This window comes from Trametes versicolor, assembly GCF_000271585.1.
Source record: "Trametes versicolor FP-101664 SS1 unplaced genomic scaffold TRAVEscaffold_3, whole genome shotgun sequence".
In the NCBI taxonomy this organism is placed as follows: domain Eukaryota; kingdom Fungi; phylum Basidiomycota; class Agaricomycetes; order Polyporales; family Polyporaceae; genus Trametes; species Trametes versicolor.
The window spans coordinates 2495542-2519578 of record NW_007360323.1 but is presented as its reverse complement, the minus strand read 5'-3'; the positions used below and the strand labels follow the sequence as shown (position 1 = coordinate 2519578).

The window sequence follows — 24037 nt, the reverse complement described above, 5'->3', positions numbered from 1 at the left end:
AGAGAGTGCAGAGGAAGCAGCGAGATCGGGAAAGCAGTTGGGCGTGGATGTATGCGAGGCTGCGGGATCGTGCAGGGTGGATATCGGTCGGTACGGCTAACACATAGCAGATAGCAGAGGTCTAGCAGAATGCGGGGACGTTGTGTGCGGTGAGGCGTGCTGGCCGCGGAGAGCAGTGCAAAGAGAGGAGTGGAGTGTGCCGTGATTGCAGCGCTTGACGCACCCCTGCCCGCTGATTGGCTATGCATCATATCCCATCCTGGGCAGCTATCCAAGAAAACATGTGGAGGGCGCGCACTATACAAAATACACCTAGGCTACATATATGCGTAATGTCACGGCATAGCGTCCATAAGCAACGAGTCGCAAAGTATAATGATAGTATGTGGTAGTCGCCCATCGAGGGCGGTTTCGTGTCTCAAGATCTCATAGCCAGAGTCCGCGGCAGTCAGTACCTCCCCGCATGGCCTATTTTTGCCCGGACATGAACTCCCCACCCCTTCAGGACATACCACACGCTGAAGCACACGTCGCCCGGACAGTACGAGCGCCCCGAAGACGACCTGTTGCCAGCCGTCGACGCGGACATCGCGCTGGCCCGGTAAGAGCAGGGAGGCCCGCCAGCAGGCCGCAGCGGCTTCTCCGGTATTTCATGGCCGGATGCAGCAGGTCCACAACGCCGGCGAGCCTCCTGGGTGTCGGTATGCCTTGCTGCACGCCGGGCCTTTTCAGCACACATATGTTGGCTCGGAGCAGCTTTTAGCCGCGAGTCTGCGGACATGAGCCCACTGTGAAGCTGTGCACATATCTCGTCAAGACCACGAAGACTGCATGCGCAGATCCACGTACCGTATATGCGACACTCTCCGCACTCGTACCTGCGTGTGCAGCAGGGCGAAGCTTAGGGTACTCAGCCGGGAGTGGCGGTGTAGGAGGCCTGTAGATCTGCAAGCACAGCGCACAGCGCATGCGAGTGAGATATGAGACGATATGAATCCGATCGCCCGCAAATGAACAATCCCACGCACCTGTGGCAACGATTTCTGGCTGGGCCGGCGGGGCAGCACTGGCGACGCCTGTGTACGCTGCACGCACTGGATCATCGGCTGGCCGTCGTCGTGCGGTGGCCCGTTGCCATACGGCTGCAGGCGGGGGCGCGGCATGCGCCAGGAGTGAGCTCGCGTACGCGACTGCAGATCCGCAGGGACAGGCCTACCGGTGTGGCGTCCCGCTGCTCATCGACCAGCGTGTGCGAGAGGGACTCCATGCTGTCCTTCGACGGTAGCGACGGGGGCGGTGAGGGCGGCGAGAAATACATCGCGTGCCGTTTCTCGCGCTTGAGCGCGGTGTCGATCGACTCTCGCCAGTCTACAGGGAGCTGAGGGGGCGCAGTCAGTGGTGGCGTCATCGGGTGGTGCGCGACGCGAGGCAGGCGCGACTGACCGGCGGCATGTCCTTGTTGATGATGGTCATCGAGAGGCGTCGCAGACCCGACCGCGACGGGCGGGGCGAGTTGATCGACGGCTCCGGGGTAAGCCTCGGAACGGGTTTCCGCCAGCCCATATTGCGTCGGTTAGGCATGTTTGTGGCAGTGAGGAGAGTTCAGCGGCAGTGAAGTCGAAGTGAAGTTGAAGGGTATCGAGGGTGTTGGGGGGTATCGAGGCAGCAGGCGGAGGCAGCAGCAAGAGCGAGGTGCCAGAGGCAGCTGGCGGTGGAGCGACTCGACCCCGGCTATTTAACCCAGACGGACTACCGTCCAAGCTTCGCGCGGGCTCCAAGCGAAGGGTCCTCCACCAACAGTGGTGGTGTGACGTCCGGAATGGCTCGCCCTCCCTGGCTGGCGGGCGCCCCTCCGCGTTCTTATCCGGATAGACCGGGGTGCACAGATCCGCCCCGGGTGGGGAAGGGCCGTGCAGAGGGCGACAGGCCCCGCTTGGCGCCGCCGGGGCTGAATTGTGCATGGGCAGCCCATTATTTTCGCGACCACGCGGCGGGCCACCGTGCCCTGCCTTGGTACGCGTCTGGCGCCCGGAGCTGCCGCACGGAGGCCACGGTGTGATGCTGCTGGTGGACCTACTAAGGGGGGCCCTGGGGGCTGGCGGTGCGGGCCTGTCTAGGTGCGTCATGGCAAACACGAGCAGCAGCGGGACACACCTCGTCTGGCTGCACGCTTGCCTGCACGCGGGCGTTGGGTAAGCCTCCTGCATCCGCGGGGCGTCGTGCCCTGCTCTTTTTTTCGCGCAGTGCTGTCGTTTGAGGACAAGAGCCTGCTAGTTCGGCGCCGGCTCTGCAGCAAGACGCCGTGGTCCCTGGAGAAGGACGGCGGACAGGGGTGCGCGACTGGGACATGGCGGTCCATATCCAAGCCGCAACCGCACGTGTCCGCGTTTGGCCAGGGTCACGGGCGCCAACGCGTCGCGCAGCTCCGAGTGGACATCGGGATGAAGAGCAACGCAAGAAGCACAAAAACCCAGCGAACGTTCATATCAGCTGCATCGACCCCTGCAGCTGTGTATCTCCTTTCCATAGCCATGATCGATCCCACACTAGCGCAACCACCCGCAGTGCGGTTGCACAGAGACCGGGTCCGCTACCGCACGCAGCTCAGGCAGCCCTGATCGTATGTGATCCGGATAGACATATTCATTGTACAGCATAGAAGAGAGACATAGATCCTAAGGGTACATTTCACATACAAGGAGTGGGATGGGATGGTGATGTTGGGAACGAGAGACTTGGTAGCGTGGTGAGAACAAACAACGGTGAGCGTGGGGCGGAGGATACAAAAGCAAGTGCGAAAGTGCGAGGAGTGCGAGGGGATACTACAGACGGGATGACAGCATTCCGACGATTACCGTGTCCATGAAACAGTCCTTCCGTGATCCGCATCCGAGGCCGGTACCTGCCCCTACGACGTCGACGGCGCTGCGCCTAAGAGAAGTACATGACCCTGCGCATGCCAGCGTGCAGCGTCTTGAAGCCCGCCTTGAATACCTCGAGCTCCTTGGCCTTCTGGTCCTCGCTGAGGCTGCCGCCAGAGCCCTCGAAGTCCATGTGGCCGTCGGGGTCGTAGTGGTTCTTCGCGCGGGCGCACACGATGTCCGCGTCTGCGTCGCAAGGTGGGTGAGCAACCGGCCGCACACATCGGGACGCAAACGACACTCACAGTACACGGGCGCGGGGATCGAGACCGAGCGCGTCGAGCGGGCGTAGACGTGGCAGAGCGCGAACGAGAGCGCCTGCAAGCTGTCCGGCGTGAAGCCGTTCTCGTCGTACAGGACGCTGTAGTGCGCGGGGCGCGACGTCCCCAGCAGCGTGGATACCCAAAAAGACCGTGTCAGCCAAGGGTGGGCACGAGAGCGTGAGGGAAGGTACTTATCCACTGTGCGACTGCAAGTAGAAGTCGAACTCGGTCGGGTGCACGATGTCCCGGTCGACAACGGTGCCCGCGGGGCAGTTCCCGCTCCTGTCCGCGTCGGTCGAGTTCTGCGGGAAGAACCGGACGTGGTGGCGCTTGCCGACCACGACGACGGTGATCTTCGCCTGCACGTTCGCCTGCACGCACGCGGCGCGCAGCTGCGGCAGCTCTGAGGGACGATGGTCAGCCAAGGGCGCCAGCACGGATGGGGTCTCAGCCCAACGCACCGTATTCCAGCACATGTTTGAACTGGCCTTCGGAGACACCGTCGCGGAAGAAGATGATACGGCGCACGCTGCCGGCCTTCTTCTCAATTGTGTTGCGGTAGCCTGTGTGCATCTTGATGATGCCGTGGGCCATCTCCTGCAGGTCGTCGATCATCTCCTGGCGAGAGGTCTGCACGCGGCAGTCGGCGATGTACTTGGCGGTGTCGGAGTCGACGTTGCCAACGAGCGACGTGAAGGACGGGCGGCCATCCGCACCGGGGGCGGGGTGGATGACATCGGCGCTGTGACCACGTTAATACCATATATGGGCGAGCAAGCGTGGGGCACTCACCCCATGACGATGGTCGGGTTGTGCGGATCGGTGAGGACGGGGACGGAGCGCGCGTCGGGGACGGTGTTGATGCCGCCCAGCTTGACGTTGATCCTGTAAAGGGTAAGTCCTCTGCCGCATAGTGCGAAGGAAGGGCTCACTTCAAGCAGACGTTGGCATAGTACTGCGCCTTCGCGTACGTGCACTTGTTGCTCCTCAGGCACTGCGTCGCCACACCCTGGGTGATGTCGCCGAAGCTGTGATCCGCAGTCAACCTCTGCTCACTCCCCACAAGGCAAGAGAGCCGACTTACTGCTTGATGCGCATGTACAAGTCCGCGGAGGCTTCCGGAAGGACTGCGACGATGAGGTCCGGGCCGCCGCCGCCATTCTTCTGGTAACACATGTTTCCAGCCTCCCGGAGGGTCTGCGCAGGAGGCCTCGACGCGAGTCCGTAGTGAATGACTGGCTCTCGCTCCTTCACCTCAACGCCTGTGGTAGGGGTGGCAGTCTGCATCAGAATGATACACTTCAACAGGTTGACATAGAGATCTTACCGGCTTTTTCAAAAGACTCTAGAAGGCCCTTAACCATCTGCTCGGCGACGTCCTGCCTGAAGCGCTCCTTGCGCTCGAACACGACGATACACCAGCGCTTGATCGAGCTGGGCTTCCAGAACTTCTTGTCGACCCTGGCAGTACGAAAGAGGTCAGGCGCAGTTCACTGTGTTTAAATCGCGAGGCACTCACATGTTCCATTGGCCATCGCGCGGCCTCTGCGATCGCGGTGTTCAGCGCTGAGATACCCGTGAAAAGCGGGGTGGGACTTACAATGGTCGGCTGCCTGCTCCCCGGGCCGTACTGCAGGACGGGAGCCTCCAGAACACGCGCCTGGAGCGAAAGGGGGGCCGCGTTGGGCGCCATTACGAGGCCGAATTGCTGCAATATATATGAGTTGCCGTAGGCGCATCTTAGGAGGTCGATAGCTTACCCTAACATATTCCGACTGCCCGTACGCCAAGACCTGTCAAACACGGGTTAGGACTGACGTGGATACGATGTGAATAGGATGCGTTACCCCAAGTCCGGCCTTGATGCTGGCGAGGCGGTCGTGAGGCTTCTTGGTCGCAAAGTCCAGCACGTCTTTCGTCTTCTCGGGGGGCACCTGCTTGCGCATGATTTGGCCCTCAAAGATGTGGCAAACCTCCATTGGGATGAGAGCGCCGGACCCCACCTAGCAAGATTATGAGCACGAGTAAACAACGCATGGACAGTGTCATACCTCGATGCAGGGGAGCTTCGGGAAGCGGAGCTGGTAGTTGTGAGCGCGTTTAAAGTAGTCCGCAACGCTCAACGTCTGTCCTTCCCTGTTCACGAACGTCATCTCGTCGGCACTGTTTGCGGAGATCCTCTTGACGACACGAGGAGGGCGTCGACCAGTCTGGCGCTGCCCGGGGATCTCGACGACGATCCGTACTCCAGAGAGGAAGCGTTGGAGCCTGATCCTGTCGCGCAGATTCCGAGGGTCGAGATGCGAGGGATGCGGCATGCCCATGAACTCCATCGCCACGTTGAGGAGAGGGCCGGGCTTGTACATAGCTCCGGTGCTGATATCTACGTTGATGAGCATCCGGCCGATGGCGGGCCGCACAGACTGGAAGTAGCCCCGCCAGAGAACGATACCGCTTCCAATGTCCTTCTTCTCGCGATCAGTGAAGAAGGAGCGGACGTTGAAAGGGTATTTCAGCGAGGGCTCCATGCGGATGACGACGTTGAGCGCCTGAGAAGCCGCGAATATGAGCGGAGCGGTACAACGAGGGGCCACGGAAAACATACCGTGATAGCGGTCAAAACCGTGTTGTCGTGGGACTGTTTGCCCTGCAAGAAACGTGCGAGAACCCTACACTAGTGTTAGGACCTGTGCTCAATCACCCTAACGCAAAACTTACTCAGGATTGATAGTTGCCACATGAGTGAGCTTGACCTTGTACACCTTCGGGGGACGCGCTGGGGCGGCGTCGCCAGGGGAAGGCGGGTCACCGAGGGTAACGTCGAACTAAGGGCAAGTGCGGAGAGATGAGCCAGTAATCATAGGAGATATTGTTAAAGCATACCTCTCCGGAGGCACCGAAGGGAAGCTGGCGAGCTGCAAACATGTTCTTCCTGCCGTCGTACACCGCGCGAGGGGTGAATGTCTGCGGAGAGATTGCCGTCTGCATCTTTTCGATGATTTCCATGTTCAGGCGCGCGGGAAGTGTCTTCTCAGACGGAGAGATGACTGAAAGGAAGTTCAGCCACCGTTCGGGAGGGCACCAAGAAATAATGATACTCACCAACTGAAAGACGAAAGAGCTCCCTGAGTACGTTAGTAGCAGTGAGCGCTTGATAAAAACGCACCATCGTAGTGGTAGATGCTCCCCTCAGGGATCTTGACCTCGAAGTGGTTGGTGGAGACCTGGATGGCCCGTCCGCTGCTTCCGAAAGCAGTTCGTTTGACGCCGACCGTCGTAATGTGAGCAGAGGCATCCGGAAGACCAGGCCTGCCAGCGGGAGCGCGAGCAGGGGTGATAACTGGGCCTACGCCGCGTCCACCGCGAGCGCCACCCCTTCCACCGCGAGTGGGTCCGGTACCGCGAGCACTTCCAGTAGGGTTAGCACGAGGAGGCATGTTGTGAAGAAGTTTAGTTTGTTGGTTGTGGGAGAGATTGAGAGTGCTATGTGTGGGGGAGAGGAGTGTGCGGATGAGGAGGGGGAGGGGGAGAGGGGTATTTAAGTGACGGGCGTGTGCTGCAGGATCGATTGACGCATTGGCGAGGAGGCGCGCGTGCTGCTGCCAGAAAGCGCTTTGTTGTGCGTTGTTGACGCGACGCGTTCCCAATCTTAATTGTCGCGTCGCCCGCGCTTGTGCCCGCCAGATCCAATCCCCGCTAAGCTGGGGCCCGCTTGGCCTTTGCGCCCACAACCATCGGCCACTTCCATCGCTCTCTTTCGCCCCTTCAGCCCGCTTGGTCCCGTTCGACAGAGAACTTGGCGAGCGGACCCTTAGGCCGCCCTGCATCCTCGAGGCAACCAGCCTTTCTCACGCGCTGGATGGTCCTCATCTCGTCCTCTCAATTTCCTTTGCTACGGTAACTTCCGCACCTTCCTCCGTTGTCGCCGCGTTGCTAGTGCACGTTTTCCCCGCTTTCCCCGCCTTCGACATCGCGGCTTTAGGCTTCCCCCACAGACCCCGCCCCGGGAGAACTGGGGAGAACAATAACAGTGTATGATTATCGCCTGCACAGAGTTCAATGTGCATGCTCGCCACGCAGGTGCCAGAAGACCAGTGGGCATTGCGTGCATGGATCAGCGCCTTGATTCCGAACATGTGCCCGTAGCTTGGGCCTCCGACGGGAGTTCCTGCGCAGGGTCCGTGCATCTTCGCACGAAATGACATCCGATGTACCGCACTCCTCGCCTGTATCCGGATTTTGGTTGCTGCAACCTAGCGTAGCATGCGCCCAGTGTACGCCCTCGCCGCGGGGTAGACGAGTTTGAAGCAGTGCACCGTACGGAGGGCGCTTGAGCGGGGCCAGGGGAGCGGGACTGAGCGAGAGATCTGAGATGCAAGATCTGCAAAGAGATCGGCGGACCGCTGTGCAAGATCTGGGATCACGCAAATTCGTCCATCGGCCTGCCTCCAAGGTCCTCTTGCTCCCCCTCGCCATGTCCGCCTTCCTCCCACTCTTCGACGCCGACCTCGGGGACCATGCTCTCCTCGGAGCACTCGCCCGCATCGGCCCTCTTATCGTCCCCTACTCTCTGAAAGACTCAACCTCCATCCCGCAAAATGCCAGTCGGTACATCCTCGTCGACCGTGACTCATCTTTGGCCGCAGATGAGGTCGTCCCCATCCTTGACCAGGGCGCAGACAAGGTCATCCTTCCCCTCACCCTCGCCAAGGACATCATAGGCACCGCACCTGCAGAGCGCCTCCTCCTGCTTCTCGATGTTGCAAATGTCAGCGCCGTCTCCGACAAAATCCGTAGCGGAGTGTCTGGCGTGCTCATCAAGACCCCCTCTGTCGATGTGGACTTCATCGGATCCGTCTCGCGATTTTTCGCGGGTTCATCCGTGCACGTCCTTCCCGTAAGCCTCAGCGAGCCCCCTTCACGATCCACCATTCGCGGGCTCGCGGGTGCGGGTACGGTCCTAGTCATTCCGACCTCCCTCCTGACTCTTGCTCCGACCGACGCCAAGCAGCTCAATGTCGCGGACGCATTCCTCGCAAACATCACCTCCGACCGCCCAGACGGTCTCTTCCCCACCGTCGTCTCCTCCCACCTCGACGGTGAGCGTACGCTCGGCCTTGTCTACTCCTCGATCGAATCAGTCCGGGAAAGCATCGCCACGGGTAAGGGCGTATATCAGTCACGCAAGCACGGCCTCTGGCGCAAGGGCGAAACTTCTGGGGCGACTCAGGACGTCGCGCGAATCCGCCTTGACTGCGACTCGGACGCGCTGGAGTTCAGCGTCGTGCAGCACGGCGCGGGCTTCTGCCACCTCGATCGCCCTTCTTGCTTCGGCGAGACCAGCGGGCTCTCTGCGCTTGAACGTACGCTGCAGTCTCGCCTCGAATCCGCCCCCGAAGGATCATATACCCGGAGACTGTTCAGCGACCCCGAGCTGCTCAGCTCCAAGATCATGGAGGAGGCGGACGAGCTGTGCCGCGCCGAAACGAAGGAGGAAGTCGCATTCGAGGCCGCCGATCTCTTCTATTTTGCGTTGACTCGCTGCGTCGCGGCTGGTGTTAGTATCGCCGACATTGAGCGCTCTCTGGACACCAAGGCGAAGAGGATCAGCCGGCGCGCAGGCAATGCCAAACCGCAATGGACCCAGAAGGCTACCGCAGAGACCAGCGCAGCTCCGAAGCCTACCCCGGTACCTGCACCTGCGCCTGCGCCCACGGTCGATGTAGACGCACCCATCCGCATGCGCACGTACGATCTCGCAGCGGCCTCCCCCACGGAACGTGCACAGCTCCTGCGCAGGCCGGTGCTGAAGTCGGACGAGATGATCGCGAAGGTGAAGCCGATCGTGGACGACGTGCGCACGCGCGGGGACGCCGCGTTGCTCGAGCTCACCGCCAAGTTCGACCGCGTGCAGCTCGACGCGACGGTCATCCGCCCCCCGTTCGCACCCGAGACGATGCAGATCGCAGATGACGTGCGTGCCGCGATCGACGCCGCGTACGCGAACATCCGCAAGTTCCACCAGGCGCAGGCGGACCAAGACACGCTCGTCGTCGAGACGATGCCCGGCGTCGTGTGCTCCCGCTTCGCGCGGCCCATCGCGCGCGTCGGGCTCTACGTCCCCGGCGGCACCGCCATCCTGCCCTCGACTGCGCTCATGCTCGGCATCCCCGCGCAAGTGGCGGGCTGCCGCGAGATAGTGCTCGCGACGCCCCCACGCCCGGACGGCTCCGTGTCCCCGGAGGTGATGTACGCGGCACAGCTCGTCGGGGCGAGCGCGATCCTCAAGGCGGGCGGCGCACAGGCCGTCGCCGCGCTCGCGTTCGGGACCGCGAGCGTGCCCAAGGTCGACAAGATCTTCGGCCCGGGCAACCAGTGGGTCACCGCCGCGAAGATGCTCGTCCAGAACGACACGGACGCGCTCGTCGCGATCGACATGCCCGCGGGCCCGTCCGAGGTGCTGGTGCGTCCCCGTTCCCGTCCTACGCGTCTCGCTTCGTGCAGTGGTGCTCACGTGTGTGCGTGCTGCAGGTGATCGCGGACCACACGTGCAACCCCGCGTTCGTCGCGGCGGACCTGCTCTCGCAGGCGGAGCACGGCGTCGACTCGCAGGTCGTGCTCGTCGCGGTCGCGCTCGCCGCAGACCGCCTCGCCGCGATCGAGGCGGAGGTCGACGCGCAGGCGCGCGCGCTGCCCCGCGTCGACATCATGCGCGAGTCCGTCGCGAAGAGCATCATCGTGAAGACGGACACTGTTGCGGAGGCACTTGCGTTCAGCAACGACTATGCCCCGGAGCACCTTATTCTGCACCTCGAGGATGCGCCGGGCGCCGTTGCGGCGGTCGAGAATGCCGGTAGTGTGTTTGTTGGGCCATTCTCGCCAGAGAGGTGAGTTGTCGTTCGCTTGCGGCGGTTCCATGGGTGGTGGTACTCACGAAGTGTTACGCAGCTGCGGCGACTACGCGTCGGGCACGAACCACACGCTGCCCACGAATGGCTACGCGCGCCAGTTCAGCGGCGTGAACACGCTCTCCTTCCAAAAACACATCACCTCGCAAGAGGTCACTGCAGAGGGCCTGAAGGGCTTGGGACCTATCGTCGCGACCCTTGCGGACTGCGAAGGACTCGGTGCCCACGCGAACGCAGTGCGCATCCGGCTACAAGCGCTCAACCAGTCATAGTAGACGGTGGGCGGTGGAGGCGATTCAAAGCACGCAGAAGAGAATTTGTAAAATGAATATGTAGAGTAGCAGTGCAATGATAGCAGCGTGACCAGTAGTATAAATTCTAGGGGCCTCTCAGGAGGACATGGATATAACCTCGCGCGCTCGCCTCGCTACAACCCGATATCTACGGAATGTGCAATGCAGGGGCAAACTAGTTGCTCCTGTAAAGAGCACGCCTCGCAGCCTTGACAATGACGCTGGTGTCGGGGAAGGTGAGGCCCTCAAGGTTGACGGCGTACTGAAGTCCAAGGTCAACTATCTGAGATGATGCGATAGCCTGTAGGTGGTACTCACAGGAGTGGGGACATCGGCACCAGTTACACGCTCAACGGGCGCATCGAGGTAGTCGAACGCCTCGCTCTCGACGATCTGGGCGCAGATCTCACTGCCAACACCGAACGCAGGGTAGCCACCCTCAGCGACGAGAAGCCTAGGGAACAGATCTCAGCCATGAGGTTTAGAGGCGCAAACATGCAGCAGACGTACCTGTTGGTCTTCTTGACCGACTTCTTGATCGTGTCGATGTCGAGAGGGCGGATGCTGCGCAGGTTGATAACCTCCGCCTTGATGCCCTCCTTCGCGAGCTCCTCAGCAGCCTCCATGCTGTGGCCGACCATCTTGCTGTGCGCAACGATGGTGAGGTCGCTACCCTCGCGCTCGACCTTGGCCTTGCCGATGGGGAGGAGGAAGCCGTCCGACATCGCCTCCGAGGACATGGGGAAGGTCACACCGTACATCAGCTCGTTCTCGAGGAAGACAACGGGGTTGGGGTCCCGGATGGCAGACTTCAATCGAGGTCAGTCACTTTCCATGTATAGGTCGTTCCACTCCAAAACAACGTACCTTGAGAAGACCCTTGCAGTCCTCCGCGTTCCAAGGGCTGACGACCTTGAGACCAGGGACCTGACCGTACCACGAGGCGTAGTCTTGTGAGTGCTGGGCCGCGACACCGGCGGCAGCACCGTTGGGACCACGGAACACGATAGGACAAGGGAGAACACCACCCGACATGTAGTGGGTCTTGCCAGCAGAGTTCACGATCTGGTCAATAGCCTGCATGGCGAAGTTGAAAGTCATGAACTCGCAACTGCATAATAGTCAGGTACTGCTGTAGGTTGACACAGGACAGCGGTAACGTACATTGGCCTGAGACCGTCGAAGGCAGCACCGATGGCAAGACCAGCGAAACCCATCTCGGTGATAGGCGTGTCCACGACACGCTTCTCACCGAACTTGTCGAGAAGACCCTTGGTGACCTAGACACAAACATGAGAGGATGTCGTGGCAGTGTTCGGAGCGAGCGAGCGTACCTTGTAGGCACCGTTGTACCGGGCGACCTCCTCACCGATGATGAAGACGTTCTCGTCCCGCAGCATCTCCTCCTCCATTGCTGCGTTCAGGGCCTCACGCACGGTCATCTGAGCATCCTGTGTCATTCGGCCTGTACACGGAAAGCGGTGTGAGAACGCACAGTATGCTCGCTCTGCGAGGCATATCCCCGAGCAAGGCGCGCGCCGGATATCCGGGCGGGCTTGGCCAACCGCGCGCGGGTGAGGGCGGGGGCGAGACGGGCGAAGGTGAGACGCGAGGCCATGTCTTTTGGGCGGGAGAGCGGGAGGGGAGGGAGGAGGACGTGGACGGAGACGGTGAGGGGAGATGCCCAATTTTTGGACGGAAGAGGTGGTGAGGTGGCTCGGACGCGCTCGGGACGCACGGGCAGAATTGGTGAAGCGCCCCCCAAACACTCCAAATCAACGAATCAACCCCCGTCGTCCCACACCCTCCCGCAATGCATCGCACGACCTCCTCCCGCCGTCCGACTCGACGCCCCCGTAATCGTTCCCGACAACCGCGATGGCTGCAAAACCGGTCGTTCTCCTCACTGGCGCATCCAAGTGCATCACGCGCTAGACTTTTCCGATCCATTTCCAGCGGCTAATACTGCACATCGCAGAGGCCTCGGGCTCGCGATAGCCAAGATTCTCCTCGAGACTTTCAACGCGAATGTGGTCGCGCTCTCGCGCACAAAAACACCAGAGCTACTCAGCCTGGGTGATGCGCATGCGGACTCACTGCTTGCCCTCGAATGCGATGTGTAAGTCTCCGCCACAGTTCCCGTTCGCTTAGCGTCCTCAGTGTAGCGAATATGAAGTGCCGACGACGCCGCTGTGCGCTCCTCTGTATCGCACGGTCTCGAGAAATACAAGCGCATTGATGGTGTGATCCTGAACGCCGGTGTGCTTGAACCGCTGGGCAAGATCGCGTCGGAGGACATCACCTTGGACCAGTGGAAGAAGCACTTCGACGTCAACTTCTTCTCGCTGGTCACCGCTATCCGCGCAACGATCCCAGAGCTGCGCAAGAGCGCGCTCGGCGGACGGATTGTGTTCGTAAGCTCGGGAGCCGCAGTCGGAAACACGCCGTCCTGGGGCCCCTACAATGCCGGTAAGGCCGCCTTGAACAGCCTGTGCAGGTCAGTCAGTAGTGGATACTGCTGTCGTTTTATGGACTGATAGCAATATCCAGAACGCTCGCGGAGGAAGAACCCGAGGTGACCTGCGTCGCTGTGCGCCCAGGCATGGTTGACACTCCGGTAGGTTATACACCAGGTGCATCGGTATGCGCCCGCTCATTGTGTCCAGATGCAAGGCCTTCTACGAAGCAGAGGGCCGACCACCATGGAAGCCACTGTTCTCAAGAAGTTCACCGAGGCCTACGAGAAGGGCGAACTCGTGAAGCCCGAGGATGCTGGGCACGTCATCGCCGCGCTCGCGCTGAAGGCCCACAAGTCCATGAGCGGGCAGTTCTTCAGCTGGAACGAGGAGAAATGCAACGAGTTCAGGCGGCAGTAACGAGACACAGGTGACCGTCGTGCAGCAGTCATTACGCAAATATGAAGCAGACGTTATCCAGGTTGTATGAATTATGTGTACAGTTGCGGCATTTCCTTTCCTGTGCGCCCTTCCGATCCACGTCTGCCCCGGGCGTATTGATCGCGCCCACCTACTCGGTTTGACGTGGACGGCCAGTCAGCTAAGAAAGCTGCCAGGCATGGAGGTATATAACAGCGCACGATGCATCGTTGTCTGTCGTTATCGTACGTACCCAAATGGCCACCCATGCTACGGTAATATCTATGTCCTCATGTATATCGACCTTACATTCGCTCATTCATCTCGCAGGGTCATACGCGTATCGATGTGCATCACCACATCTTCCCCGCCTCCATAGGGAAGGCCGGGCTCAGCGCAAAGGTCGGATGGATGACGCCCCCGGAGAACCTCCCATGGACGCCTGAAGTCAGCTTGAAAGCAATGGACCAGCTCGGCGTGCGCACTGCCGTCCTTTCCCTTCCCGCTGGACTCCCCCCTGGGCCCGCAGGGGATGAGAACAGGACGGCTGCGCGAGGTTTTAATGAGTATGCTACGCAGATATGCGACCAACACCCCGGACGGTTCGGGTTCTTTGCTTGCTTACCCAATCTCATCGACACGGAGGGTGCGTGCAGCGGTGCGTTATCGCGCAGAGATGCTTATTGGGATTACGAGGTAGGTGTGTTGTCAGAGATCGAGCACTGTTTCGGCCTGTTACCGTGCTGGGGCGTAGCCATATCGTCTTCGTACGGCGAGGGTGCGGACGCTAGTAAGTCGTTCCCCTTGCGCTGCGTAGCTCTGCTGCTTAACCTCCTGCAGGATACATCGGAGACGACGCGTTCGATCCGATCTGGGAGGAGCTGAATCGAAGACACGCGGTGGTCTTCCTACATGGCACCCAAACCGCGTCGTCCACGCCGTATCCCCATCCTTTTCTAGGCATTCCCGTGACGGAGGTGCGTATTATCTCGCACCCCATACGTTCTTCTGTGCTCACACTCGATGCGACCAGGTACCCAACGAGACCTTCAAAGCGGCCGCGCACCTCGTCGTCACCTGCAAGAAGCGCCGCTGGCCACACGTCAAGATCATTCTCGCGCACCTCGGCGGCAGCACGCCCTTCCTCGCGCCGCGCGTCGCCGTGCTGTCCGGGCACATGGGCTGCGCGCTGTCCCCGGACGAGATTCTGGCGGACTTCAGGACGTTCTACTACGACACGGCGCTGAGCAGCCACGAGACAACGCTGGCGGCGATGCGCGCGTTCGTCGACGACTCGCAGCTGCTGTTCGGCACGGACTTCCCAGGTGCGTTATGGGGCTGTCGTGTTCAGAAGGAGAGGTGTGCTGATGTCCTCCGTGCGCAGCTGTTAGCGTTGGGATGGTGGAATGGTACACCAAGAATGCGGATACGTTCTTCGCGGGTGATCATGACGCGCTCGACCGAGTGATGTACAAGAACGCCGAAGCTCTTCTGCCCATGTAGTCACATCTGCCTGGTTATCGGGAGGCTCGAACATTGCTGTCTACTGCTAGCCACATGCGCGGCGCCGCTCTTGTGTGTTTTATATAGATGTGTCGACCAATGTCAAGAATACATGGCTCTAGGTTTAGTATTTGCGCTGAACCGACAAAAGTTAGATGAGTCAATACGAATGTCAAGGTCAGATAGCTATATGGCGCGGGTATGGGTATTAGGTGCGGTAATGTTAGGGTATGGACGTAAAATCGTAAGCATAGCAGTTTTCAGTGTTTCTCCTGCAACCACTGCAGGATGTCGTTATGGACAGGGGATATCGATAGAAGGGCTTGCCCGTGGTGCCCGTCTGGGTCGAAGCGCAGGCCCTTCCGGATTCCATGTGAAGTGAGGTAGCGCCGTACGCGCTGAGAGGATACGGTCAGTATGGTTCATGAGGGGCGAGTGGATGGTGCATGTGAAACTCACTGTAGCGTCGATGATGGAGTCCTTGCCGCCGAGAACGAACAGGGTCTTCTTAGGGTCCCGCGCGTTGGGAATCTCCTCGTACCAGAGACAGTTGGAAGACCAGTCGAAGTGGCGCTGCAAGAAGTTGGCGACCCCTAGTTCGGTGCCGACGAAGTATTTGATGATAAGGTCCAGGCCCTGCACGAAATATGTTCAGAGAAGGTAACATGGATGGAGCAGAAGAGAACTCACATCTGCGCAAGGCCGGTAAATGAAGTTGTAGCAGAGGTCTGAAGCCATAGCACGTTAGCCGAAACGTCGACCAGGGTCTAGAAGACACGTACCTCCTTCCCAGGAGCAGAAGGTGACCGGGTCTACGAAACATGATCGAGTGATCATTTGGGAATACGTCTTGAGCATCCATGCGTGCGAGAACGAACCGCTGATTGGGAGTAGGTTAGACACGCTGAGGAAGAGAATGAGTGTCTTCTCACTTCGAGTGGCTGAGCATGGTGACGCCTTTAGGGGTCCGCAGGCTATCCGAAGCCTTGCGCGAGTTGCCAGGGTCCTTCTCCTCTGTATCAGAGGCATCCGAAGAAGGATCGTCCAGGTCAGCCCAGCCGAGCTTCGCCAGAAGACCGGCAAGACACGTCGTCATCTCGTTCCTGCCCATGGGGCGCAAGAAGCGAGGGTGAAGGATTTCTTGACTGACGTGTGGCAGGAGAGGAACAAGGATGGGATAGTCCGGAAGCGAACGGAACATATGGACAAGGAAGCGACGGTATTGCGTCAGGCCAAGCCCGAGGCCGTGCATGAAGACGATCGGGCGAGGGCCAGTGCGCGCGTTCCAGGTTGGCGGTACGCGCAGGACATACCTGCGTGGTTATGCATGTTAGAGATACACGCAGAGTTAACATGAGGTCAGACGTACTCGAGACCCTCATGGACTTCAACCTTCGCGTTCCAGTTCGACCTCATACTGTGGCGAATGTATGCATTGCCCAGTGTTACCCCAATGTACCACAAGAGCGGCCTCCAAGAGACATTGACAGGATCCAAAGTAAGACGCATCGGGGGTACGGCGGGATTTGAGCCGTGAGGGATCTTTACACCCGCACGATCTTCGACCATGTGGGTGACCTCGAGGAGAACCTTCCGGTGAGGTTCGGACACCTTGTCCATTCCTGGGAAGGCAGAGTTGAACATGGACCAGTAGAGCCACGTATACACTTCATGCCGACGGATCGACGACCATGGTGCCTTGCCGAACCTGCACACACGCGCGGTATATGAAATCCAGTTTCATAGAACATAGGTAGATGAACGTACCATGTTCTCAGGTAGTTCCGGAAGTCTACTGCGCGGGGGTCGTTGTATTCGAGGACCGTAAGCGTCTCTTCCGGACTGCCAGGCCTGTCAACGTCCAGGGTCTCCTCATCGAAATCCTCGGGTAAGGACGCAAGGCCAGCTCTGAGAACGCGCTTGAACACTGCCTGAAGTTCGAGCAGGTTTCCAGCACCGGTGGGGCTTGGACCAGAGATGAACGCAGTGAGGTTGTAGTGGTACACGCTGAAGAAGACCTGCGAAACGGATAAGCTCGCGAACTGAATGGGATGCGGTCACTGGGTCTGACCTCACTGAGCGCGAGCGCGAATAGACCGCAGCCGCGCCATGCGAAGGTCCAGATGAGGCCAGAGTGCAGCGCGTAGATTACGAAGGCCCAGGAAAGGGGAACGATGGACCAGATGGGGAGGACCGCGAAGACGAGGACGAGATAGAATGTGAGATCACGCCTTGCCGGGGTATGCAGCTTCTCCGCGAGGTCGACGACGAGCTTCTCCGCTTTGGACTCCATGGTCCTGTCTACGGGCGTCGTGAGGCGTCAGAGGCCTCTGCAAACGAGTGGAAGAGCCGTGGCGAGACGAGGACCGGGGGACAGGGGGACAGGCTTTTTGACCGTCGTCGCAGGAGCAACGTCGCGTACGGGCGGCTGGCAGCGCATCGTGCGAGGTCGACCCATCACCGAGGAACGTGCCCATACCGGGCTCACGGCGCAAAAATGGGCTCATTTGGGTGTCTGCGGCACACGCGAAGCGGAGACTTCGCGAGTATATATGCACACTGTGCTGCTGCGCCCTCCCACCATGTCCGACGGTGAGCGCAACGGTGTACGACGGGCGACGGCCAGGAGAGGGTCGGGCGGGGACGGTTCGGGCCACGCGAGCGGGTGATAGCCATGTGGACGAAGGATGACGCTGTTGGCATTGGCACGGACTTGCCCGCATTTCGGCCGACATCTCGTTTTCTTCAACGCCCCCCGCTCTCTCCCTCCCCGTCCATCCTACCATCTTGTTCTCTCCAGCAGGTGCTGCTCGCCATGAATCGTAGTGCTCTCGCCTCTGCTGCCCGTCCTGCGCTCAACGCCGTGCGTGCTCTTGACATCTCTGCCCGAAACACGTGCCAACATTTTGTTCCCCTCACAGAGGACCGCTACCACCCTCTCCGCTGGCTTCCCCCGGGTCACCCAGAGAGTGCGTCGTACTCGCTATTTACGCGCCAATGACGGGCGTAACTGAACTTCTCTTGCGCAGCTCCCCACCAAGTATGGTGGTGTCTACACCGTATGTCTGCTGGCAGTGCGGAGAACGCACGCATCTGAACTTCGCACTTCCTAGGTGACCCTCATTCCCGGAGATGGTATTGGTAACGAGATCACGGACTCCGTGAAGGAGATCTTCGAGCACGTCAACGCTCCCATTGAGTGGGAGCAGTACAACGTCTCGGGCATGTCTTCCGAGGGCGAGGACCTCTTCAAGCAGGCTATGGAGAGTCTGAGGCGCAACCGTGTCGGTCTCAAGGGTATGCACCTGAACCTCAGCGTATCAATCGCGTCGTATAACACCCCACGCTGTAGGCATTCTCTTCACCCCCATTTCCCAGTCTGGTCACATCTCGTGGAATGTCGCCATGCGCCAGCAGCTCGACATCTACGCGTCTGTTGTCCTGTGCAAGTCTCTCCCAGGCTTCCCTACGCGTCACAACAACGTGGACTTCGCCATCATCCGTGAGAATACGGAGGGTGAGTACTCTGGCCTTGAGCACCAGAGCTTCCCTGGTGTTGTGGAGAGCTTGAAGGTGTCCACGCGCGCGAAGGCCGAGCGTATCTGCCGCTTTGCGTTTGACTTTGCCCTCAAGAACAACCGCAAGGTAATTTAGAATCATCGCACGCGTAAGATACCACGTTCTCACCTATCACCGCGTAACACAGAAAGTCACTTGCGTGCACAAGGCCAACATCATGAAGCTTGGTGACGGTCTTTTCCTCAACACCTTCCGTCGGGTGGCTGAGGACTACAAGTCTACCGGTATCGAGTTTAACGACATGATTGTCGACAACACGTGAGTGATATGGCCGTCCCGGTTTTGGATACTACTTAACTGTTTTTGGCGCGAATAGCTCCATGCAGCTGGTTGCTCGTCCCACACAGTTTGATGTCATGGTCATGCCCAACTTGTACGGTGCCATTGTCTCCAACATCGGTGCCGCGCTCGTTGGTGGCCCCGGCATCGTTCCTGGGTGCAACGTTGGCAGGGTCAGTAACTCTCGTGTTCGGCCGACTGCAGCCCAGTGTACTCAATGGGACCATTCATCACTTGCAGGAGTACGCGCTCTTTGAGCCTGGTTGCCGTCACGTCGCCAAGGACATCATGGGCACCAACCGTGCCAACCCTTCAGCGATGATCCTCAGCGCGACCATGATGCTCCGGCACCTCGGGTACGCGTCCCAGTTGACTCGAGGAGTATTGCGTCGTACTGAACGCAACGGGTGATTTTAGTCTCGACCACTTGGCGAACAGCGTCGCGAGCGCGACCTTCGACGTTATCAACGCCGGCAAGGTCCGCACGGCGGACATGGGCGGTAAGCTTCATTTCCCTGATGACGCAGGGTCCTCCGTTCCTCATATTGCGACGGTTTCATCACAGGCTCTGCGACCACCTCGGAGTTCACCGCGGCTGTCATCAAAAATCTCAACTGAGCGCTCGGTGACTGTAGAGGACGGGATGGGCCGTAGTGAGCAGGGCAGGAGCGCTGAGCATGGACAACTACGTCGTTTCGTCTGGTAATGTAGATGTAGTGTACACGATGGCCTAACGTATCATACCTCGCCTCCTAGAGTGCCGTTACCAACGTAGATGTGGGTTCTCCGAATCATGGGATGCTGCTCAGATCGAAGTCGTTGAACAGTGCATCGTCATCCAGCGCGGCGTCGTATTCGTCCTGTTCGGGAGACTCTTGTTTGGGTTTCTTGGGTGCTGGCTCTTCGTGTGGGCGTCCCGCCGGAGCTTCTGAACCATCTGTAGGTTCGACCTTGACGAGCTGGTGTGCATCCTCTGCGCCCGTGGTCGCCTCGTCTGCCCCTTCCTCGCGAGCTTTGCGCAAGCCCAATATGGTCGAGCAGCGGACGTCCCCCTGCTGCCCCCAACCCTCAGACTGAGGCCGGAACTCGGCGTACAGGGCAAACCCCTTCTTGTTCAGCTCCGCAGGGGAATAGCTCGCCGCGAGGAGGCGCAGCGCGCCCACGATGTGTGGCGCCGTCTGCCGTAACGCCCGGGTGATGTACGAAAACGCCGCCGTGGGCGCGACAGGCGAGCCGTTCGAGAGGGCATGCCACTGCGACGACGCGGTCTGGTACAGGGGACTGGATTGAGAGAGGGAAGGGGGCAAGAGCGGCCGGTTGTTAAATGCAGCCATAAAGAGGGCAACAGGCGGAAAACGGTTACGTACACGCTAGTTTGTTTGACAGAAAACGAGCAGTGTTCGTGCGGTGGCGTCGCAGCCGAGTGATAATGTGTGCGTGAGCTCCTGTCTGTCGTGCGAAATGAATAGTGGGGGAGCACCGACCGTCTGCCCATGAGCTCCACGTACGGCTGCGCGCCGGTGCGGCTCGCGTCTGCGCCGCGCTGCTGGCCGTCCCGGTATATGCCCAGCGAGACGCCTTTGGTAACCGCGTTCATCTCCGTATATGCAGAAGCTGGGCGGGGAGCGAACGTCAATGATGAGTGGGGGCGACCGGTGTCCCCGCACAGCACCGGGCAGAGCACCGCACAGCCCCACCGGGCTATTCAGCACTCTGCTCAGGAGGTCCACAGCGGGGTGGAAAGGAGGTGGACGCGGCGTACCTATGCTGAGTGCTTCCTCCCGTCGGAAGCCCAGACGTTCCGCGACGACGAACGCCCATGCCATCATTATGGGCGCGCGGTTCACGACGGTGTACTTCGTGCTGATGACCTGCGCGGACACACCGCACACACACGGCCTCTCGTCAGTACTGTATTCGTATCATTTCAGTGCGCATCCACCGTGCGTGCCGCGGGCGTCTTGCGCCAGCGACGCGCATTTTGGACCGCTGGCGAGGGGGCTGGAGACGCACCTCCTCGTCGAGAATCTCATTGAACTCGAGGCTGCCGTACGCGTCGCCCTCCTGGCGCGGCTTGCTGGGCAGCATGTCGTTGAGATCGTCGTCCCGCTTTCGTTTCCGCTGGGGCTTTCCCTATGGGTGCGCGGAGATGGGGGCGATATGCCGAATGCGTGAATATGAATTATGTAACGGTGCAACAAGGCATCATAAACTTACGTCGGCCTTGGAGGACCCTGCCTTGCCCGCTGACGAGGCGCCCTTGGAGCTTCCCGCCGTGCTGGCTTTGGGTGGCTTGCCCTTGTACCCTGCTTTGCGCACGGCGGCGAGTACTTGTTTACGGGTGTCTTTCTCTGCTATTCCTGCCGACTCAAGCGAAAAATCGGTCAAGAGGCCCAGCTGTTCTGGAGTGCTGTGGGTCTTGTAACTGTGTAATTGGTAAGCATTGTTAGATTCAGAGGACGCCTGATACTAGTGGGAATCTTTGCTCGTCAGTCTTTGACAAAGAGCCTAAAGCACCTTAGGTGCGTCTGAGCGACGACAACGCTTAAACGTTAGGCCCCTTGTTTGGGGTAGAGAGCCTGGCTTTGAGGAGCAAGGGCGTTCATGGGACACACTGATGGACTTACATCTTCCCTGCAACGGCCATTGCCTTGGATGGTGGCATATTGCCGCTGGTGAGCATCTTGAGGAACGCTGGTAGTGATAACTTTGCTGATTCCGCATCCATCATGTTTGTCTACGTCGCGCTATTTTCTTTGAGCGATCCTGCCTCCGAAGAGGTTGTGAGCAAGTCGTGAGCAAGTCGTGAGCGAAGAACTCTGCGCAGCTGCTGATCCGTATTTTGGGCGTCTACCTCTCCCGATCGCCCCTTGCCGGGAAAGGCAATCAACGACCGTAACGGTATTGATCGCGAGTGCTACGCCCGTTCTTCTGTCCAATACCGCCAACCTCCTGCTTCCCAGTCCGCGCTCCGTCTGCTCCCTTGTCGCCATGATCAACTACATGCTGCTCGTCTCCCGCCAAGGTACAGAAATCCGCCTTCTCATAGCCCGATGCACAGGGCCCTGACCGTCGCCACGCGCCCGCAGGGAAGGTCCGCCTCTCGAAGTGGTTCACTACCATGTCGCAGAAGGCGAAGGCGAAGATCGTCAAGGATGTCACGCAGCTCGTCCTCGCGCGCCGCACGCGCATGTGCAACTTCCTCGAGTACAAGGGTGCGTCTCCGTTTCCCTTTCACCGCCCCCCACCGCAGTGCCGGGTTATCTGACCGTGGAGCGGGGCCGTGCGGGAGCAGACACGAAGGTCGTGTACCGGCGATACGCGTCGCTGTTTTTCGTGTGCGGAATCAGCCAGAGCGACAACGAGCTCATCACGCTGGAGATCATCCACCGCTATGTCGAGGTGCTCGACCGGTATTTTGGGAATGTGAGTGTTGCACTCGCTGGTTTACCGGTGGCCGTGGAGCTGACTCGCTTGTGCAGGTGTGCGAGCTCGACCTGTATGCAGATATGTCACAGGGGAAACGTACGCAGCTCACGAGTAATCTTATGCATGCAGGATCTTCAATTTCCAGAAGGCGTACGCAGTCAGTAGGAACGAAGATGTTTGCGCATCTGTATGCTTACAGTGGCGCAGATTCTCGACGAGCTTATCATCGCAGGAGAACTGCAAGAGTCATCCAAGAAGTCTGTGCTACGGGTGGTACGTTTGGTCTATTTCACCTTACCGTTATGTGTCATATCGAGCGCCATGCCCCAGGTCACGCAAGCAGACAGCATCGAAGAGCAAGAGAACAGCGAAGATACCATGGCGCGACTGGGCAGCCTCGGCTCACGAGGTCCATGAGCCGTCCTTTCTCCTCTCTTCTGTACATGTACGATCGTATGTACAAGCACTTTCCCGTGCCTACTCCACGAATTATTCATCGGGATATCATTGGTTTCTTTGCATAAAACCCGCAATGTATCATCGAGACTCAGCGGTATATCGCGCCCCCCTGCTCATCAGTGTGGCTGAACATTTACTAATATTGACATATTTGGTCGCTTCACTCGAGGCTTGTGGCGGAGTGCTTCGTGCTGGAGCAAGTACTGTCTGTTCGATTCACAGCTAGAATCCTTGTATGCTGCAAGAAATGCCGCGTGCACAAGAATCTTTCGCGCGGGCCGCGCGGTGCTGCAGCACACGTCCCAATTTGGGTATCAAAGAACGCGTCTTTGACCACGCCACCGTGGTCGCTGCGGTAACTCACTTCTCTTCCTCCCTCCTCCACCTCCTACAACTGCAGCGACAGAGTGCGCACCAGAATGCCTAATGACACGATTGCAAGCGCGCCCAGGGCTGCAAACGCCCCTCCAGCGATGATCGGATACTACAGGTTCACAGACATCTTCTTTGAATGGTGCGTGCGCCGTGGAATGTGCCACTCCGGAATTTAATTATGGGCCAATAGGCATCAGGCCCTCCCAAACCAGGCGGACGTAAGCCCTCTGAAGGCACTAATTGCGTACAGCGCGCTCGTCCACCCCGATCACCCCCTACGAAAAGAGGGCGTGAACGGCATCGAACTCTACCTCGGTGCGTCCCACGCCATCCGTCAGACTCGCGCGCGAAGAAGAAGCGACCCCTAACGCGTGGGCCCCCCTAGGAACGTTCGAGAGCGGGGAGATGCGCCTGCTATTCTCGTCCGCGCAGGTCGAGTACATGCGCTACTGGCTGCACACCGTGAGGCTCACCGCCGAGCCGATCCCGCTCCCGACGTCCGAGTACCTCATCCAGGCGGGCGACCTTCTCACGTGCTCGCCCGACGTGTACAAGGACCCGGCGGCGCTGAAGAAGGCGATCAAAGTACGTGACCGCAGGCGGCGCCGGGGGCGGCGCGGCGGCCAGAAACATCGTAAGCGTAAGTCGTGTACTAACAGCAGCGAACAGGGCATCGACAAGAACAACAAGCGCCTGCGCGGGACGGGCAGCCTGCTCACCGCGCGGCGGTTCGCGTTCGAGCGCGTGCGCACGCTGTGGGCGGCGAAGATCGGCACGTGGCTCGCGCTCGACTTCGAGGCGTGGGACATGGACCACACGGCGCTGACCGAGTTTGGGTGGAGCGCCGTGCGCTGGGTCGACGGCGAGCCGGTGAAGGAGGACGGGCACCTCGTCGTGAAGGAGCACCGGATGTACACGCAGCATTACGTCCCCAACAACCGCGAGGTACGTTTCGGCGGGCGTGCAGAAGCCACCCCCTTCGCTCTGGGGACGGGAGGAATGGAAACGCTGACACGGCAGGGCAGTACTACAACTTCGGCGAGAGCGAGATCGTGACCAAGCCCGTGTTCAAGCAGCGGATACAGGACCTCATCAACACGCACAAGGAAGCAGGCCCGCTCTTCTCGTCTTCCATGACACTCGCAGGACGTC

At 59.6% G+C, this 24037-nt stretch overlaps 7 protein-coding genes across 7 annotated transcripts; 4 read left to right on the top strand and 3 right to left on the bottom strand.

Moving 5' to 3' along the window:
- Window positions 1–276: 276 nt before the first annotated feature.
- TRAVEDRAFT_27412 (uncharacterized protein) lies at window positions 277–1378 on the bottom strand. The gene is made up of 4 exons (XM_008036666.1): window positions 1217–1378; window positions 1029–1142; window positions 850–945; window positions 277–796 (listed from the first exon to the last, which is right to left on the bottom strand). Exons 1-4 carry the CDS (start codon window positions 1265–1267, stop codon window positions 449–451), a joined length of 609 nt encoding a protein of 202 aa, XP_008034857.1. The 5' UTR covers window positions 1268–1378; the 3' UTR covers window positions 277–448.
- Window positions 1379–2648: 1270 nt separating this feature from the next.
- Window positions 2649–6621, bottom strand: TRAVEDRAFT_70213 (argonaute-like protein; the record flags this gene model as incomplete). The annotated part of the gene is made up of 17 exons (XM_008037554.1): window positions 2649–3107; window positions 3167–3315; window positions 3380–3587; window positions 3646–3926; window positions 3977–4069; window positions 4117–4212; window positions 4269–4446; window positions 4512–4645; window positions 4704–4729; window positions 4785–4892; window positions 4945–4977; window positions 5032–5187; window positions 5236–5733; window positions 5790–5853; window positions 5903–6009; window positions 6068–6231; window positions 6351–6621. 17 exons carry the CDS (start codon window positions 6619–6621, stop codon window positions 2932–2934), a joined length of 2742 nt encoding a protein of 913 aa, XP_008035745.1. The 3' UTR covers window positions 2649–2931.
- Window positions 6622–7658: 1037 nt separating this feature from the next.
- TRAVEDRAFT_117325 (histidine biosynthesis trifunctional-protein) lies at window positions 7659–10364 on the top strand (the record flags this gene model as incomplete). Its single annotated transcript, XM_008037553.1, has 3 exons — window positions 7659–9647; window positions 9716–10071; window positions 10133–10364. 3 exons carry the CDS (start codon window positions 7659–7661, stop codon window positions 10362–10364), a joined length of 2577 nt encoding a protein of 858 aa, XP_008035744.1.
- A 196-nt stretch (window positions 10365–10560) lies between these two features.
- TRAVEDRAFT_116783 (thiamine diphosphate-binding protein) lies at window positions 10561–11827 on the bottom strand (the record flags this gene model as incomplete). Its single annotated transcript, XM_008037552.1, has 6 exons — window positions 10561–10647; window positions 10704–10839; window positions 10896–11194; window positions 11253–11496; window positions 11550–11665; window positions 11720–11827. The coding sequence occupies 6 exons, from the start codon at window positions 11825–11827 to the stop codon at window positions 10561–10563; spliced, it is 990 nt and encodes a 329-aa protein (XP_008035743.1).
- Window positions 11828–12218: 391 nt separating this feature from the next.
- On the top strand, window positions 12219–20977 carry TRAVEDRAFT_27411 (isocitrate dehydrogenase (NAD(+)) IDH1). The gene is made up of 31 exons (XM_008036665.1): window positions 12219–12304; window positions 12364–12504; window positions 12562–12882; window positions 12936–13002; window positions 13052–13536; window positions 13592–13907; window positions 13962–14051; window positions 14102–14238; window positions 14295–14586; window positions 14646–15162; window positions 15224–15400; window positions 15455–15492; window positions 15547–15644; window positions 15697–16077; window positions 16134–16472; window positions 16532–16782; window positions 16836–17627; window positions 17686–17733; window positions 17794–17823; window positions 17878–18061; window positions 18117–18409; window positions 18471–18601; window positions 18660–18795; window positions 18863–18978; window positions 19040–19122; window positions 19188–19903; window positions 19932–19934; window positions 20107–20236; window positions 20385–20493; window positions 20636–20755; window positions 20840–20977. The coding sequence occupies exons 17-26, from the start codon at window positions 17580–17582 to the stop codon at window positions 19238–19240; spliced, it is 1122 nt and encodes a 373-aa protein (XP_008034856.1). The 5' UTR covers window positions 12219–12304; window positions 12364–12504; window positions 12562–12882; window positions 12936–13002; window positions 13052–13536; window positions 13592–13907; window positions 13962–14051; window positions 14102–14238; window positions 14295–14586; window positions 14646–15162; window positions 15224–15400; window positions 15455–15492; window positions 15547–15644; window positions 15697–16077; window positions 16134–16472; window positions 16532–16782; window positions 16836–17579; the 3' UTR covers window positions 19241–19903; window positions 19932–19934; window positions 20107–20236; window positions 20385–20493; window positions 20636–20755; window positions 20840–20977.
- A 587-nt stretch (window positions 20978–21564) lies between these two features.
- Window positions 21565–22582, top strand: TRAVEDRAFT_163660 (Adaptor protein complex sigma subunit). The gene is made up of 7 exons (XM_008037551.1): window positions 21565–21647; window positions 21712–21837; window positions 21918–22048; window positions 22105–22121; window positions 22181–22208; window positions 22259–22324; window positions 22382–22582. The coding sequence occupies exons 1-7, from the start codon at window positions 21614–21616 to the stop codon at window positions 22466–22468; spliced, it is 489 nt and encodes a 162-aa protein (XP_008035742.1). The 5' UTR covers window positions 21565–21613; the 3' UTR covers window positions 22469–22582.
- A 401-nt stretch (window positions 22583–22983) lies between these two features.
- TRAVEDRAFT_115454 (uncharacterized protein) lies at window positions 22984–24009 on the top strand (the record flags this gene model as incomplete). Its single annotated transcript, XM_008037550.1, has 5 exons — window positions 22984–23024; window positions 23076–23200; window positions 23271–23470; window positions 23555–23830; window positions 23911–24009. Coding segments are annotated over 5 exons (741 nt in total), but the record flags the coding sequence as incomplete, so codon positions are not given.
- Between the last annotated feature and the right edge of the window lie 28 nt (window positions 24010–24037).

Coding starts and splice junctions, on each gene's coding strand:
- TRAVEDRAFT_27412 (XM_008036666.1), bottom strand. CDS start 1,267: ATGGAGTCCCTCTCGCACACGCTGGTCGATGAGCAGCGGGACGCCACA. Junction 1,143..1,216: donor AGCAGCGGGACGCCACACCG/GTAGGCCTGTCC, acceptor CCCCGCCTGCAG/CCGTATGGCAACGGGCCACC. Junction 797..849: donor CGGAGAGTGTCGCATATACG/GTACGTGGATCT, acceptor ATATGTGCACAG/CTTCACAGTGGGCTCATGTC.
- TRAVEDRAFT_27411 (XM_008036665.1), top strand. CDS start 17,580: ATGAATCGTAGTGCTCTCGCCTCTGCTGCCCGTCCTGCGCTCAACGCC. Junction 18,602..18,659: donor GACATGATTGTCGACAACAC/GTGAGTGATATG, acceptor TGGCGCGAATAG/CTCCATGCAGCTGGTTGCTC. Junction 18,979..19,039: donor ATGATGCTCCGGCACCTCGG/GTACGCGTCCCA, acceptor GGGTGATTTTAG/TCTCGACCACTTGGCGAACA.
- TRAVEDRAFT_163660 (XM_008037551.1), top strand. CDS start 21,614: ATGATCAACTACATGCTGCTCGTCTCCCGCCAAG. Junction 22,209..22,258: donor ATTTCCAGAAGGCGTACGCA/GTCAGTAGGAAC, acceptor ACAGTGGCGCAG/ATTCTCGACGAGCTTATCAT. Junction 22,325..22,381: donor AGAAGTCTGTGCTACGGGTG/GTACGTTTGGTC, acceptor GCCATGCCCCAG/GTCACGCAAGCAGACAGCAT.